Here is a 17,584-nt window from a genome sequence, read left to right on the forward strand (position 1 = left end):
GGCTACTGAGCCCTTCTTGCCAGGTGGCTAGACCACATTGCCCCAGTACACACTGGGTTTCAAAGACTTAGCGTGACACATGTAAAACATCATGCCTTGCACTCAGCTCTTCCCCAAAACCACTTTCAACAAACTGACGTTGCTTAGTCAAACCCACTTCCAGCTCAAAGGGGAAAAAGGCCCACCACTCTGTTGAGTCAGAGACCGTATGATCAAGGTTGGGGGCAGGAGAGCCCTTTAGGACCTGGATCAGGTTCTATCTGTGCCAGCCACAGCCCGGACCATGTGTCCTCCTCCAGATCTTCAGACTGGCAGTCATCCACATGCACCAAGCACACCCATTCCCGGGTCCCCAGACCCTCACCCTAGCTCGGTGGCCACTACACATGCCCGACAGGGTCCGAATTGCAGCCAGCACCAGCTCGGGCCTCTTAGTGTCCAGAAGCTGCAGCAGCAGGGCCACTCCATTGTTCTGGAAGATTCTCTCAGCCCCTGCTTCCTCACGGCCTAGGACAATGAGATTGTTGGCAGCCTGAAGGAAGGAAGAGGCAATGAAGGTCATGAGAGAGCTGTGACTGCTGAGGCCTTGATCACAGGCCTCATGCGTGGACTAGTACATGTCTTTAGAGTACTGTTATGTTCTCTAGTCATACAATCCTACCCTGGGAACATAGCCCAAGAACATAATCCAAAAGAACTTAAGGCACCTTGCATAAAGACCAGCTTGATGAAACACATTGCAGCTACATGGAAAAAGCATGGATGACAGGAATCAGAATCCTCTCTATGTTCACTCTAATAATGTATTTTTTTTTTTGTAGGACTGGGGTTTGAACTCAGGGCTTCACGCTTGCAAAGCAGGAGCTCTACCCTCTTGAGTTACACCTCCAGTTCATTTTGCTGTGGTTGTTTTGAAGGGGAGGGAGATCTCGAGAACTATTTGCCCAGGCTGGCCTTGAACCACAATCCTCCAGATGTCAGCCTCCCAAGTTGCTGGGATTATAGGTGTGAGCCACCAGCTCCAAGCTTTAAAATTCTTTTTTAATGCGGCTTTAGCATGTTTTGTGTGCTTATTGAGCTGTTCAAGGGAATCTGAAGTTGTAGAGATTCTCAGGAAGGTGGAAGTTGGTGGGCAGAGACAGCATTAGATAGAATCTGAAATCTAGGGATTTGAGTTCCGATTCTGCTACCTACTTTCTGTGTGACATTGGTCAAGTCATAGCACCGCTCTGGGTTCTCTACTTTTCATCTGAAAAATTAGGCAGTTGAGTTTTATGGTTCCCAAGTCTTTTCGCACTCTGAAATCTTCTCAATTGAGGATACATAAACCTTTAGAAGGCCCTAGACCGGATGGGAGGCTGGAGGAGGACCTGAGAATCCAGGGCTGAGAGAAGAACAGACAAGGTGGGAGAGAGAGAGAGGTGGACAGAGACAGCAGAAGCCAGGCCCTGGGAAGAGGCTGAGACTTCAGGCAAGCATGACCAGACATCACTATTAGATTAGGGCTTCATACTTTTCAAAACAAAGTTATTTTATCTGCAACAACTCACTATGTCCTCACAAGAGTTTGTTGCAAAAGATATTTGTATGTCATGTAAATTAATTAACCACAAAATAACAACCCCTCAAGGCACTGTCTGTCAAGTTCCTACAAATGTAAAACACTTAAATGTTCCGTTTTTTTCCTAGGAGGACTAGAGGGAATGTGAAAAAAACAAACAGAAAAAAAAAACACAACAAAGGTGGTTAAAAAGACAATGGTATCAGTAAATATTTTAATATTTCAGAATGAGTTATTAATAATATTTCTAAATGAAATAAAGCATTATTTGAGGGCTGGCTCAAGTGGTAGAGTGCTTGCCTGGCACAGATGAGGCCATGAGTTCAATCCAAGGTGGAAAAAAAAGAAAAGAAAGCAAGCATTTATTTGAATGTGTCATTGTTTCTCAGGACCAAAATTACAATAAGGCAAATGAGGCATTTACCTTGAGTGCAAAATTTAAGGAGGTACTAAAAAACTCAATAACCCAGATAAAGAATACTTAATGCAATATTTTAAAAAGCCAAAATCAATACCAAAAAACATACAAGGAACAAAATTGAACATTTAATAAACATAGCATGCAAAAAGAAAAAAAAGAAAAGACGGCAGGCAGGCGACCCTACTGCATGACTCTCCACGCTGGATTCACCTTACTCCTGGTTCTTCTTGTGGTTCGTGCTGTTTTCTAATGGGATTAATTTGGGGCCAGTTTTCCTCCATCGTGAAGGACACGCGCCCCTCTCCCTCGTCCTCCACTGTCCGGAGGCCAGCAGCTGAAGCTGTGTGCAGAGAGCGCCCTCTGCTGGCACGCACGGCGCAGCACTCACCTTTTCTCGCTTATCAGCCTCACTGTTTTCATCCAGGAGGATCTCAAACATCTTCTGTACTCTCGAGTCTGTGGAGAACTGCACTCGGAGCTGAGGAAAGAGAAGACAGTCAGGAGGGAGGAAGGCTGGAAGCGGGGCATCATTTCTGTCTGTTCAACATTTCATCTCAGCAAATATCAGGTTATCTACTCTGGACTCCCGTACATTCATTCAACAAGCATTAACTGAATAGCAACTGTGTGCCAAAATGCATTCTAGATGCTGAGGATAGAATGGTGAGTCAAATCAAGTCCTTGCCCCACAAAGTTTCCAGTCTAGTTACATTCGTTATTCCATTTGGTCATCACGGGCTGGTGGAGTGGCTCAAGTAGTAGAGTGACTGCCTAGCAAGTGTGAGGCCCTGAGTTCAAACCCCAGTACCACCAAACAACAACAACAAAAAAGATTACCATTTGGTCATCACAACAGCCTTGGATGAAAAGAACGGATCATCAGTCCAATTTTAGAATCATAATCAGCTAGCGATTAGACATTTAAATAGGAACTAAAATAGAAATTTGTCTCCAGGATCATAAACTGGAGGCAGCTTTCATGTATCATTCTGAGCAACTTGAAGCCATTATGGCTGGGTGTCTAGACCCTCACACTACCCTAATCCAGGCCTCTGGATCTTTCATAACATGACCCAATGGCTCCTCTCCCCAGCTCCTCCTGGCCTCCTGTGCCTTAGTTCTGCAGCTCCACACTCCCGCCTGTGTCTGGACTCATTCCCTCTGGGCTGGGGAACTCGCCTCTTGTGCCTACCCCTTCCCTGATCTCTCCTTCATTTGCGTTTCCCCGGCTCAGAGTCTGCACCCTGCACCCTGGATGGTTTGCAGTGGTCCCCTGCAGGGTTGCACAGGAGTTACTGAGTCTAGAACAAGATGCTAAGTGAGCAGACTCCCCCACAAAATTCCAGGAGGAACCGGCACCCGAAGGGGTCCCTTGGGAAGTCGGTAGCTGAACCAGGGCAGTGCAGGACACTTCTCTCCTGATCCAAGCTCTCCTCCTCCCCTCTATCTTCCTGGAGAAGGTCACTTGTGCCCACAGGCTTTGACCCTCTGTCCTTCATCAGAACCCTCTTTCCCAGGTATCCCATGCTGCTTTCGTCCTACTAGAAAGGAGCTTAGTGTTGCAAACACACTATGTGATCTTGTTTTGTTGGTTTGGGGGCTTTTTTTTAAGCTTCCATCTGGAATTTAAAAGACCCATGTTCTAGCCCTGGCTAGCTTGTGCCCTCAGACGATGTCACAGCACCTTCCATCACTCACAGGTAGGTGCACCCGCCCAACTATTCTGTGCCTGCCCATGTCTCTTGCTGCCCATGTCTCTTGACTAGCTCTGTCCTGATGTCCCATTTCCCCAGCTGATCTCCTACTAGGGATACGGTGAGCACAGCCAAGGTTTGTATAGTGGTCTGCTTCACCTTCTCCTGGATGCTGGTGTTGAGCCTCCTCAGCATCTCCTGGAAGCTATGGTTCCATGGCTCCAGGGTGGCACAGCGCTGCACATCCTTAAAGGCTTGGTCCAACTTCCCCAAGTGCTCAAGTGCCTGGCATCGCCGATACAGAGCCTTGATGTCTCTGGAGTCAATGTCGATGGCTAGAGAGGGGAGAACGGACAGATCTGCAGGGCGGCAGGTACCGGGCTGCAGACTGCCTCTCCCCACTCCACTGCCGCAACTGCAGGAATTGTGTCTTCATGTCTACCTTAGAGATCACCCCCTACATAACTCTCTGGCCCATACCATCCCTTTGCCAATGGCTCATACAGTTGGTGCTTGCATACTCCCATGGACTGGAATCTCCCTGCTCCTCCAGGCAGCCAGGCAGCCAGGCAGCTCCAGCACAAAAACTCTCCTCTTCCTACCCAAAATGCACTCCTTGTAACTTGGTCCTTCCTTCCTCTGACCAGCCCTGGAACCCCTGAGATGAAATCTAATCTGTCCTTGTGACAGCATTTTGGGCATTTGAAGGCCACTCTCTGTCCCACCTGGGTGTCACCTTCCTTGAGCTAAATACTGCTGATTCTCTCAACTTCTTCTTACAGGACATTTCCAGTCTCTTCTCCAGCTGGTTCTGCCTTTCTGAATCCACTCCAAACTAGCACTGTTTCTCAAAAAAATGGGAACCCCAATCAAAACCCCACATAGACCATGCTGGGAGAGGATAAAAGGGCTCACCTCTGGAGGCATCCGAAGCGGCCTGAGCGTAGCTCTCCTGAAAAATGAGGAAGGAGAGGGAGACTTAGTTAATAGGGGTGCAGTGCAGAGGTAACCAGAGTCCTCTAAGAGAGAGGAGAGCTTCAGCCAGGGAGCCGTGGGCTATCCAAAGCCCAGGATGTGCCCCTCAGTGGGCATGGAAAAGTGGACAGGCTTTGGATTCAGCCAAACCAGGTTTGAATCCCAACTCTGCTGCCACTGGGAGAGCTTTGGTGAGCTAATTAAGCTTGGGTTTGCTCAGGCTGGCAACAGTGTATCCCTCACAGGGCTGTTCTTAAGATGCTATGAAATAACTGAACACCACCCGCATTGGGCCGACTCTGATCTAGAGGAATTTCTGTCTCTCCAGAGCAGTGGGTCAGGAAATAGGAGACACCTGCTGCAACCCAAGAGGTCCAAGCTAGATGATGGTCTGTCCCTAGCAGGAGCGCAGGACAAGAGCTGCCTCCATAATAGCCCTGACTCCAGCCTGACAGTCCCCTCTGCCTTCCAGCCCTGCCTGTCCCACCCCAGACCATTTTCAGGCCACAGGCTGCCCGGTTCCGATAGAGAGTGGCCAGCAGAGCCTTGTCCTTGGTCAGCTTCAGGGCCTGGCTGTAGCTTTTCATCGCTGCCTTGTAGTCCTGGAGCTGGAAATGCCGGTTGCCTTCCTCCTTCAGCTGCGCTGCTTCTACCTCTGTCATCTGTGGGGACAGGGGTAGCCCCAGCTGGTCAGCCTGGGGCTCCAGACCTAGGGTAAGGCTCCCGGCCTGAAGTCCAGAGTTTCAGGCCTCCCTCTGCAGGATGGAGGGTGGGGATTCTGCCTGGGGATACATCCCCAGCACCCCTAAACCCATTGCCCCTGAAGTACATAATAACATTTCCTGAGTTGGCCCCAGTTGAGAGGGATGTCCAAATCCTTTTGTGTCTCTTTGTCCCTCTCAATCTGGCTGGGTGAAGCCACCATGCCAGGATATCTGAGCTCTCACAAGGCCTGAAAGTCCTCAGTGCCTTCTCCCTGCCCAGTCTCCTGACTCACCGTCTCAGCAGGGCTACCTCCTCCTCCCGGGATGGGACACTGCTACTGTGCTCTCCTCTATTTCAGCCAGCAGCCTCAGTCTGCCCTTCCCAGCCCCCACCCAGGAGACTTTATCACCCCAGCCAGTGGCTCCAAACCATATTTGGCCACAGAGGCAGGTGCCCCTGGAGTCTGTCATTGATACTCAGGGCCCTCCCCCTCTCTGGACTGGATAGTCATGACCACGTGCAGGTGCTATCTTCTGTCCCTTGAACACCCCGCTCAGGGACAGTTCTTTGGAGCTCATACCCCAAAGAGTAAGAAAAAGGTCCAGAAGAGATAGGAGATGCCCCCAAGATATCCTCCCCCCTTCCTAGGCACAGCCATAATGTCCCTTCTCCACCTCCATCCCAGATAAACAACCCCCCCTACACACACACACACACACACACACACACACACACGGTGCTATTTTGGTAACAGAGTGACAGCTGAGGGGCTGATAGACTTGGACACATAGCAGCTGCCAGGTCCCCAAGCAACTGGAGACTTCCAGAAATGCCTTTCTGCAGGTGGGGGGGGCAGGGGGCAGAGCAGTGGAAAGTGTCTCCCTGTCTTCCACTTCCTCAACCTCTTCCTGCAGTCCTTTGTGGAACATGTCCTTACTTTTTACAAAGACAACAGGATTTGCTAACTCCCTGTACCGTGAGTGGGTTATTGTTTGGGTATGCATGTTGTCCCTGTTCCTGTCCCTCTGTGTCTGGTGAATATACTCAATTCACCTCCCTCAGCAGATGGGGAGCTCCCTGGAGGTGGGCTGTTTCTCCCCCATAAGGCTGAAATCTCATAGGGCAAGGGCAGGTCAGATTGAGAATTTCCTAAACCCAAGAACTGTAATCTGGGAACTCTCCTAGGATGAACGGAGGTTTTCTTATCAGAAGGGAGTTTTCCTGGGCAAGAGCTGTCATCCCAAGGGACAGGTACCCTTTCTCTTCAGCCAACGGAGGGATACTGAGGTGAATTTATGAGGTTGTTCCCACTTGAACTCTGAACTTCTGCCTTTCAGTGTCTCTGAGCCTGAGCCATGAGCTCTGTCTTGGAGGGGAGGGCAAGGACAGCAGTTCAGGCAACTTCTTCACCCTTCCTACCCTCCTACCCCATTCCAAGGAAAGACCCTGGCCCAGGGTGTGTTTTCTGAATAAATGAATGAATGAACAAACGAATGGCGTCCTCATGCCAGTTCTTTGCCCCACTCATCTCTATTCCCCTCCACTTCCCATGTATTTTCAAACTTCCCTGAAAGTCACTGAAGAAAAAGCATAGGTTTCTTTCTGCTTCTAGCTCTGTGACCTAGGACACTTGGATATGCAGTTATGTGACCTTGGACAGGTTCTACTGCCCTGCTAAACATGAAGCCCTAACCCATGGGGAGTTGTTTTGGTTGCTGTTTGTTTGCTTGCTTTGTTTTTGAGATGAGAGTCTCACTATGTTTCCTGGGCTGGATTTGAACTGCTGGGCTCAAGAGACCATCTTACCTCAGTCTTCTGAGTAGCCAGGACCACAGATGTGTGCTACCACGCTTGGTTTAACACGTTTGATAAATGAACAAATGGATGGTTGGATGAATCCCCTCCCCGCATGGTATGCCAATCCATGGGGCCCATTGGTGGGGTAAGTACTGAGGTGATATGATACAGGGGCTCACCATTAGCAGAGAAATGTGGTTTCTTGAGTTTTGATTCAACTGATCCTAGACTCAAATGCTGGTTCAGTAATTCATTCCACAAGCATTTCTTATATGCTTCCTCTGTGCTAGGCACCCTGACCTATAATGGAAGCAGAGAACTCCAGGGCAAGGATTTGGGTCTACCATATTCACTTATGTGTATTCCAAGTGTCTGTAAGAGTGCAATGCGGAGTGATGCTTAGTACTGTGTGCCAGAATGAAATAATTCCATGGATCTGTGATTTCTAAATGTGAGGAACAGGGAAATGTGACACTGTTCCAGTCACAAATGAGTTAATATACATAGAGCTCCTAGAGTGATGTCTAGCAGAGAGTAAGTGCTCAATACATTTGTTGGGAGGATGAATGACTATTTAAGGCAAGACATGAAGAATGAGGAACTGTTCGTATAGTAGTCTACTCAGACTGTCATGGCAGAATTCCACAGGTTGTGGGGCTTAAACGACAGACATGTGGTGTTTCCTCACAGCTCTGGAGGTGAGAAGTCCAAGATCAAGGTGCTATCAGGACTGGTTTCTGGAGAGGCCTCTCTCCTCTGTTTGCAGCCATCTACTGGTGCACATGGTCTTCCCTCTGTGTGTGCTCAGAACCAGGGTAGAGGTGGGGAAAGACAGTCCGGGGGCTGGGAGGAGGAGGAAGGAAGGGAGAGGGAGAGAGAGAGACAGGTAGACAGAGAAATGCATAGGGTATGTGTTCTGGAGTCTCTTCCTCTATTTTTTTTTTTTTTGTGGTACTGAAGGTTGAACTTGGGGTTCTGTGCTTGCCTACCACTTGAGACGCGTTCCAGCCCTTTTTTGCTCTTTGGTTATTTTTAGGATGGGGAGGAGGTCTCACATTTTTGCCTGGGGCCAAGACTTCAAACCAAGATTCTTTGGATCTCTGCCTCCCAAATAGCTTGGATTACAGGTGTGTACTGCCCTATCCAGCTCCTTTACTACCGCCTCCTAGGGTTTATATTCTTTGCTTAGTCCATAACAGTTCCAAACACAGAAAACTGCATGTGCAAAAGCATGGGTACAGGAAGGACAGTGCCTTGGATGAGCTCAGAAAAAGTAGAAGGATTTGATGTTAAAGAGAGGTGGTAGTTAGAGGCAGCAAGACTGATGGGCCATAATATAGAGTTTGGTTTGTTCCTGCACATAAGGGCCATTGCACGGCTTTAGAATGAAGAGTAACAGAGCAGATTTTTGGTTTGAAAAGATTATCCTAAGCCTGGCACAGTGGGACATGTCTTCAGTCCCCACTCTGCAGGGACTGACACAGAAGGCTAATTTGAGCCCGGAAGTTAAGGGCCAGCTCTGGCCACATAGCCAGAACCTGTCTCAAAAAAAAAAAAAAAATCTTCCATTAATTCCCTAAGATGATGAATACAAAGGAAAGAGGGGGCACCCTGTGCATGTTCTCTAGGCCTTTTAGAAACCATGGGAGTTGTTCCTTTGGCCACATATGTGCAAATCTATGCAAATGATGCTATTGCAAACATCAAGGGAATGAGTATTGTTCAAAAGGGAATGCCCCTCAGATGTTACCATGGCAAAACTGGAAGAGTCCACACTGTCACCCAGCATGCTGTTGACACTGCTGTGAACAGGCAAGTTCAGACCAAGATTCTTGCCAAGAGACTTTGTGATGTGATATGCGTACCCAGCATATTAAGCACTCTAAGAGCCAACATATGCCGCAGGCCAGCTGCAGTGGGGGCTCCAACTCTGGTCTTGGGGGCTCGAGCGGCGAATGACAACACGAACTCAGGGTTGTGCAGGGCAGCAATGGCGCAGTTTATTTTCTGAAGAGAGTATTTAAGCAGTGCAGAAAAGCAGGGAGGAATATGTGGTAGTCCCCAGGTTTCCCTTGACCTCTGTACTGGGATTGGCTGTCACGTTGCTATGGCTACAAGTGCAGAACATCATGTTCTCAAGATGGGTCTTCCTGGTCCCATGCAGAGAGAGAGAACAGGGTTGCTCAGCAACTGTCCTCTTGGACTGTTGCAATCTCTCTTAGGGCTGTTGCACAAAAGCTACAGTGACTCCACTCCTTTCCAAGAGGCTTTGGGGGGGGGTCATGAAAGTTTCCTACATCTCCCCCTTTTTTATTTTTTATGAAAAAGGCATTTAGAAACTTTTCTTTTTTTGCAGCAGTTAGTTTCTCAAGGGATTATTCTTATTAGCCATATGATACAAAGTAAACACAAAAGCATGAGTCCACCCATCCTTATTAGTCCCTTAAGTCCAAAACTAAACCAATGACTAGGATTAAGTTTCTCTAGCCAACTCTGCATAGAGTCCAGGGAGATAATAGAGAGATGGACAGCTTGCAGGTCAAGAATATCTTTAGTCAGGCCTGGATGTGTATGGTTGAATTTTGAGTCCAAACTCCCTGAATATAATGTTGTATCCAAGTCCAGTTGTGGTAAGTGCCATTCCATTGAGCAGCAGTAACACAGATGTGATGATATGGGAATCACAGGTAGGCTGTATGTATTGGACTACTCCAGCAAGGGTTTCTTCCATAAGGTTCAATTCTTCTTGTAGTTTGAGGATCCTTTGTTGAAGGTTCTTGATAAGGTCATTTTGAGAATGCAATATGCTAGAGATGTTTTTGGTGAGAGTATTTACATAATGAGCTGTTTGAATTTGATGGGTTAATGCCACCAGATCGATGGTTGTGCTGGCTATGAGAGTTATAAGAGAGACAATTCCAAAGATGAGAGCACCTAAAAATCTCTCGGGGTGATGAATCTGTTCCAGGGCTACATGTAGTAATGCCAACCCATTGTCACCAGTCCAAGTATGGTTTAAGGTAACTGGTAACCAAAGGGAGGATGGTGCACAATTTAAAAAGGAGAGGTAACTGAGGAATCAAAGCAAGTGCGTAAGGTACAGTTTTTATATTGTATATGTCCTAACATCTGGTTTGCAGTAACAGAAAAGTTTAAATTACCAATAAGATAGGCATGAGGAGGTCTGACACAACTGGCAGAAAAGTTGAGTGAATGATTAGAATTAGAGGAATCCCAAGAGAATGCTAGATTATTAGGAAAAACAGTGACATTGCAAGAGGAAAGGTTATAAGGTTTCAAAGAACCAAGGAGTGTATCTAAGGTGGTGTACACTTGAGATTGATATTGAGTAACGGAGTGGCAGAGGGTGGGGCCTTGCCACATTTTGGGTCTAGATCCCCAGTTAATATTAGAGAACTGTTGAGAGTAAACTAATTCAGAGGGATTGGACTCATTCCAAGTAGGGAGAAAGGTCCAAGACATAAAAGGCACCCGAGGATGTATAGGTGCAGGGTAAAGTCCTATGCAAGTCATCCAAGGCACATGATCATAACCAAGACCTTGTGCATAAGTCTGTACCTTAGGGCAGTGGGGAGAAATTAGCAATTAGCACCAGTACAATTGTTAACAGGGACAACTATGGAGAGTAGGAGCCCTACTCCAGTAGAATTGTCCCAAGTATCTATAATTAAGTTGAGCCTGCAGACAAGGTATGGGGCAGGTCATGTTAACACCTCTAGGGGGACAGAAGCACATAGGGTGTCCTACAAAGGAACCATCATACTGAGATAATTATAGCTGTTCAGAGATGTTATACCCATCAGGCAAAGGTCCGCCTCCTAAGGCGTGAGAAGCATTATTCCAAAATACAGGCAATGGTTCTCCCCAAACTTTGGTACAAAGGATTGGAGGATGAGGCACAAATGACCAGTGTGTGTAATTTTCCTCTGCTTTGGCCCCCTGGGAATTAATGGTAAGGACAGCCAACAGACAGACAAGAAGTAACTCAGGTCAAGTGATATCCTGCCCATTAGTAGCACTCCAATTTTGGGCCTGCTGAACCAAAGCTTTAAGGGCTCCCCAGGTCACTGCTGGGGGGGTTCTCCTTCTTTTTTGGGGGGGCGGTGATTAGGTCATGGTTGATCGTCCAGCCGAAAGTCTCTTCATGGGTCCCATCAATGGCTGTGACTGGTTTGATGCATCGGAGAGGCAGCCATCTTGGTCATCATTCATGTTCTGGAAAGACACAAGCATACCTCGACCTGTAGTTAGTAAAGGGTCAGGTCCCTGCCACATGTTTGTCTCTAAATTTTTCCAAAGAACATGCACAGGTGGGCACGTGTTCCATGCACAGAAGTGTTTTTCCATAGGTGTAATGCCTTGATTGTCAAGTGAGAAAAAATTTAAGGTTAATAGGATAAGATGTAATTGGTTCCCCCTTTTTTATTTTAATAAGTTGATTTTTAATTCTTTGATGTTGGTGTTCTACAATGGCTTGGCCTTGGGGATTATAGGGTAACTCAGTATTGTGAGTAATTTCCCATAAATTACAGAATTCTTGAAATTTTTTACTTGTGTAGGTGGGATCATTGTCTGTCTTTATGGACTTTGGAATTCCAGAGGTTGTGAAAGCACCAAGCAGGTGACCAAGGGCAGGTTTGGTAGTTTCCCCTGTGTGGGCTGAGGCGAAGAGGACACCAGAGTACGTGTCCACTGTCACATGAGCATATTTTAAGGTGCCAAACTGGGGAATATGAGTGAAATCAGTTTGCCAGATATGGTTTGCTTTAAGACCATGAGGGTTGATGCCAGTATTAGGGCCCAAAGGTAAAAGAATACTGCAAGTGGGGCAGGCCCTAATAATATGTCTGCATTGGTCTCAAGTCAAGGTTGGGAATTGTTTGTGTAACATGTGAGCACTCTGGTGTAGTAAAGAGTGGCTTTGTAAGGCCTGTTGAAAAATGGAAGAAGAATTTTGAGAGTTCTCAACAGCAGTAAAGGAGATAAGCTGATCTACTGCTTGATTTCCCTTGGTCATAAGGCCAGGCAGGCCTATATGTGAATGGATATGAGTAATAAAAACTGGAGAAGTACAGCCTGGATGATCAATTGAGCCTGTGTGAATAACTGAAAAATGGTAGAATTAGGATCTCCTTTTAGTCTAGCTGTTTCAATAGAGTTAATGGCCTTAACTACATATTGGGAGTCTGAAACCATATTGACCAGACCAGGGAGAGCTCGCAGGGCTGCAAGAACTCCTAAGATTTCAGCATGTTGTGCAGTTGCTCCTGGAGTTGCAATGTTTATTTGTTCTGTACATGTCCCCAAGGGGGAGTAAATGATGTATCTGACTCTCCCTTTACTGGTACCATCAGTATATACCATGATTGCATTGGCTAGAGGTTTGGTGGCTGTGATGCAAGGTAGAATCCAGGCCTGAGAAGTTAAAAAATTTATGGTAGGGTCTTTGGGATGTGATTGTCAAATTGTCCTGTGTAATTACTAATTGCAATTTGCCATAAATTGTTTTGTTGATAAAGATAGTCTATCTGAATATTGGTGAAGGGAGTAACTATGAGTGATGGATCATTGCCTGATAATTGTTTACATCTTTGCCTTCCCCTCATAATTAGATTTATTATCTCTTGTATATAGGGAGTGACAGTCCTAGGGGGTGTGTTATGGATAAAGAGCATCTCTATCATCTTATTTGGCCATTGTATAATAGCCCCTGTTGGAGTAGTTGGAGTACCCTATATGAGTAGCTGGAGGGGCTGACTGGGGTCTATCCTGTTGATGAAGCTATATTGAAGAGTGGTTTTAATAAGTTGTATAGCCTGTTGTGCTTCTGGAGTTAATTTTCTTAATGAGTTTAATTGAGAATCTCCTTATAATAGTTCAAATACAGGTTTTAAAGAGTCCAGGGGAATCTTAAGAAAAGGCTGAATCCAATTAATGTTTCCTAATAGTGTCTGTAATTCATTTAATGTCATAACCTCTTTTATGTCTAATTTTAGTTTAGGAGGTTTGACTATATTATCAACTACAGTGTTTCCCAGACATTGGAATGGTGGGCAGAGCTGTGTTTTGTAACAAGCTATAATTAAACCTTCCTTGGCTAGGCATCTTTCTAAGTCTCTGAGGGTCTGCTGTAACAGTGTAAATGAGGGATGAGCAATTAAAACATCATCCATATAATGAAAACATTTAATTTGTGGCCATTTTTTATAGAAGGGTGTAAGAGAGGCATGGACATAGGCCTGACATGGTGGGGCTGTTTTTCATGCCTTGAGGTAATACTTTCCATTGATACCATTGAGCTGGTTTTTCATTATTAATGGATGGCAATGTAAAGGCAAGTTTCTCCTTGTCATTGTCATGTAATGGGATAGTAAAAAAAAGCAGACTTTTAAATCTATAATTATAGTCGCAAATCCTGCAGGAATCATGGCGGGAGAAGGGAGACCAGGTTGTAAAGTTCCCATGGTTTGCATGGCTTTTTTAATGGCTCGAAGGTCATGTATTAATCTATGTTTTCCTTTAGCTTTTTTTTCTATTATAAAAATAGGACTATTCCATGGACTATTGGAAGGCTCCACATGTCCAGCTTTTATTTGTTGCAGTATGAAAATATGAACCTGTTGTAATTTTTGTCCCACTGATCAACCCATACAGGCTCATTGATCAACCACTTAAGTGGTACAGCTGTGGGCCGGGACTTCATATCCGTGGCCCCTAGGAGGGGGTGGTTACAGGAATAACCAAGGCCACAGTGACAGGAAGAACGCTGGGAAAGGGGCTCCTCCCAAGGCCTTGTGACTGTCCTATCTTGTTGAGCCTGGGAAAGAGCCTCCTCCCAAGGCTGAGCTTTGTGCGTGGTAAGAGTCATGTGCAACTGCTGCTTTATGTCTCTCCCCCATAAGCAGATTGTAGTCCTATAATTACGAAAGGTTGAAAAGTCCCTGAATTGCCATCTTCATCTTCCCATTGGAGTACCTCTGCACTAACCTTGGCTAATTGTGATCCCCCTACTCCTTGTACTGTGGTTCCTCTTTTTCTTCCCCAATGTTTAGGCCATAATGATTGAGGAATAACACTCTGATCTGCTCTTGTGTCTAGAAGACCTTGAAAAGCTATTCCCTAATATAGATAGTAGCTAAGGGCTGTTGATCTAAAATGGGTTGAGTCCAATATATTTGAGGAGAGGTCTCAGATGGTAAAGGCAAAAATATTGCAATCTTGGCATTCTTCTCTAATCTTAACCATTGCCTAGAGCTAGAAACATAGACTATTATTGGAGACTTGGATTTTAACATAGTATAATAAGGATGCACAGTTAGTCCTTGAAGAAGATAGTTTTCATTTCCCATGATTATTCCTGTTAATTCTTTTGTAAAGTTATGGAAATGACATGTCACCAGGACTGGTGTATACCTGGAGAGATGGTCAATGCCTCTAAGACAAGGAGATCAAATCCTGAACTCTGGGGAGTCTTCCTACTGGATACAGGAAATTGTTCCTTCTTGGGGCGGGGCTGAAGTTTGCCTCCTGTCCTATTTAAAGGTCTCCAATGAGCATGATGTTTGGATTTAAAGTCTTTAGCCCAATGATAGCCTTTATTGCATCATAGGCACATTTTAGAAGGTCTTCCCCCTGGAGGAACATGCTTTGGGCCCCAGTGATCTTTGCCCTTGGGGCTGTCCCTTTTCCGGTGGCCTTTTTGGCCACATCCAAAACATGGTGTCTGGGAAGCAGTAATGCCTTTTGAGGAAGTTAGGGCGGCTGCTAGAACAGCAGTCATGTATGATTGAGTGCCAATATCCTGGGTAGCAGAAACCCAAGTAGAAAGATCTCCATTCTTTACTGGTCTGATAGATTTTTACATTCTTTGGTGGCCCCCTCATATGCAATCTGACGGACCAAGAACCTTTGTGCATCTGCATGTTGAACTTTGTAACTTATAGCGTGTTCAACTCGAGTGAGAAATTCAGCTCAAGGCTCATTGGCTTTTTGTTTCAGCTGCAAGAAACTCTCAGTTGATTCCATACCCAAGTCAGGAAGGCTACTCCAAGCTCTCTTGGCACAAAGTCTTATCTGATCAAAATATTGGGGCATACCAAACATCTGTTGTTGGGCATCAGCGTATTTTCCTACTCCATTAAGGGCACACCTGCATCCCTATTTCTTTGCCCTTGTTCATCACATTCATCATAATATTTTGCTTTCCATATAAGGAAATCACCAGGGCTAAGACAAGCTTGAGCTAATTGCTTGTAGTCTCATGGTGTACAAATTTCTCGACTCAGATATTCCAACAGAGTAAGGGTGTATGGGCCATTAGCTCCATTCTCCCTAACTGCATCTCTAAATCCTCTTAGGACTCCAAGAGAAACAGTCTCATGCCATCATTGTCTCTGAGGCCCCAGGATGACTGAAAAGGCCAGAGGGTTCTGCAAAGGTGAAGGAGCCAAAGATGGAGGAGAAGGGTCATCATTCCCTTCCTCCAATAATAGCTGTCTGAAAGTTTTTTCTAGAGAGACTTCCTCATTTTCTTCTCCCCGTTTTGTCCCTTTCTTAGGAATGGTACCTGTCTGAGGGATAGCCTTCAATGGAGCAAAAGATGGGTAAAAACAAACATAAAGTGATGTAGAATCCTCCACAGAGGAAAATTTAAATTTTACAAGTTTTTTGGGAGGAAGCTTTTCTTCCTCCTTATTGTCCTCTGGAAGACTTGATTCAGGAGCCTCTTTAGAAGGTTCCACTAGAGGTCCCAAGCAATAATGAACAGAGGACCACATGCCAAAAAAATGGATAGGAATATTTTCCCCTCTTTGGTGAGCTCTCTTTACATTTTCTTCTATCTGCTTCCAGCTATCAGGGTCTAAAGTTTCATGCTCAGGAAACCAAGGATTAAATTGGATAACTGTCTCTATAAAATCTTCAATTTGTCCCTGGGTGTAAGAAATACCTTACTTTTTAATATAAGCAGTGTAGCAGCTGCAAGAAATGCCTGTGTTCTGAACTCAGTGCATTCCCCATAATGTTCCCCAACTTACAGTTCACAACACCTTGGGTTGGGGCTCCCAACTTGAATTGCACTGCCAAGATGTTCAGAGCAGATCCCAGTCGCTGCACCACTTGCCGCAGGCCAGCTAGACTGTGGTCTTGGGGTCTGGAGCGGGGAATAACGACAGGAGCTCAAGGAAGTGCAGGGCAGCAATGGCGCAGTTTATTTTCTGAAGAGAGTATTTAAGCAGTGCAGAAAAGCAGGGAGGAGTATGTGGTAGTCCCCAGGTTTCCCTTGACCTCTGTACTGGGATTGGCTGTCATGTTGCTATGGCTATGAGCCCAAGTGTGGAACATCATATTCTCAGGACTGGGTCTCCCCGTCCCAGCAGAGAGAGAGAATGGGGAGTTTGAAAGAGGTCCTCTGGGACTTCTTATCTCTCTTAGGGTTGTTGCACAAAAGCTACAGTGACCCCGCTCTTTTCCAAGAGGCTCTGGGGGTCCTGAGGCCTTCCCACAAACATAGCTTCCTGAAAAGTGTGAAGGAAAATGATCAGAAAAAGAAGGAAGCCAAAGAGAAAGGCACTTGGGTCCAACTGAAGCGCCACCCAGAGATGCACACTTTGTGAGAACCAATGGCAGGAGCCTGAGCTGCTGGAACTATAACCCTATGAGTTCATGGCATAAAGGATGAAAAATAAATAAATAAATAAAATACCTCTACACTGTAAAAATGTTTTTCTTTTTCTTTCTTTTTTTTTTTGTGGGAGTGGGGTTTGAACTCAGGGCTTCATGCTTGCAAGGCAGGCGCTCTACCACTTGAGCCACACCTCCAGTGCACTTTGCTCTGGTTATTTTGGACATGGGTTCTCACAACCTATTTCCCCAAGCTGGCCTTGAACTTTGAGCCTCCCAATCTCTGCCTCCCAAGTAGGTAGGATTATAGGCATGAGCTATTGGCACCTAGCAAAAATGTTTTTCTTAATTGAGTAGAAGTGTGATATCCTCTCCCGCAGAGAAATACTTAAAGAAAAAAATTGCCCTGGCTGCAGGGTGGAGAATGGATGGGAGGAGGAAGGAATGAAGATAAGGAGGCTGGTCCAGAGGCTGTTGTCTTAGTTCAGGCAGGAAGTGACAGTTACTCTGTGTGTCACTCAATGTGGCAGTGGAGCTGGAGGTAACATCCAATTTTATCAGTGAGGCAGAAGTGAGGGAGCTGGAGACACCCTGCCCCGCGTCACCAGGGACAGGAGAGTCCCCTGAAATATCCCAGGTGTCCAGCGAGAGAACTCATGTTCATTGCTCCCTGCTTCGGTTCTGCTTCCGAACACGAGGAGAAAGAGTTGTTGTGAGGATTAAATGAGTACTTCTGAAAAGCGCTTCAAACAGTGCCTGACACAATGCTGCCGTTGCCATCGTTATCAT

The 17,584-nt window shown here is 46.0% G+C and overlaps 1 protein-coding gene and 1 pseudogene across 3 annotated transcripts in view; one reads left to right on the plus strand and one right to left on the minus strand.

Annotated features, from left to right (window-relative positions):
* Unc45b (unc-45 myosin chaperone B) overlaps nt 1-5,823 on the minus strand; it is a 36,295-nt gene extending 30,472 nt beyond the window's left edge. Inside the window, exons 1-6 of one of the 3 annotated variants that reach the window (XM_020185729.2) lie at nt 5,649-5,812; nt 5,146-5,313; nt 4,592-4,628; nt 3,836-4,011; nt 2,371-2,460; nt 365-532 (exon numbers count right to left, since the gene is read on the minus strand). In XM_020185729.2, coding sequence (XP_020041318.2) covers nt 365-532; nt 2,371-2,460; nt 3,836-4,011; nt 4,592-4,628; nt 5,146-5,313 — 639 coding nt within the window. In that variant the 5' untranslated portion in view covers nt 5,649-5,812. Of the gene's footprint in view, nt 1-364; nt 533-2,370; nt 2,461-3,835; nt 4,012-4,591; nt 4,629-5,145; nt 5,347-5,648 lie in introns of all 3 variants that reach the window. The other 2 variants (XM_074046340.1, XM_074046341.1) reach the window with 2 other exon arrangements.
* Nucleotides 5,824-8,734: 2,911 nt separating this feature from the next.
* On the plus strand, nt 8,735-16,846 carry LOC141414049 (large ribosomal subunit protein eL21-like; annotated as a pseudogene).
* Nucleotides 16,847-17,584: the final 738 nt, after the last annotated feature.

Source organism: Castor canadensis, chromosome 11 (genome assembly GCF_047511655.1).
Source record: "Castor canadensis chromosome 11, mCasCan1.hap1v2, whole genome shotgun sequence".
NCBI classification, from domain to species: domain Eukaryota; kingdom Metazoa; phylum Chordata; class Mammalia; order Rodentia; family Castoridae; genus Castor; species Castor canadensis.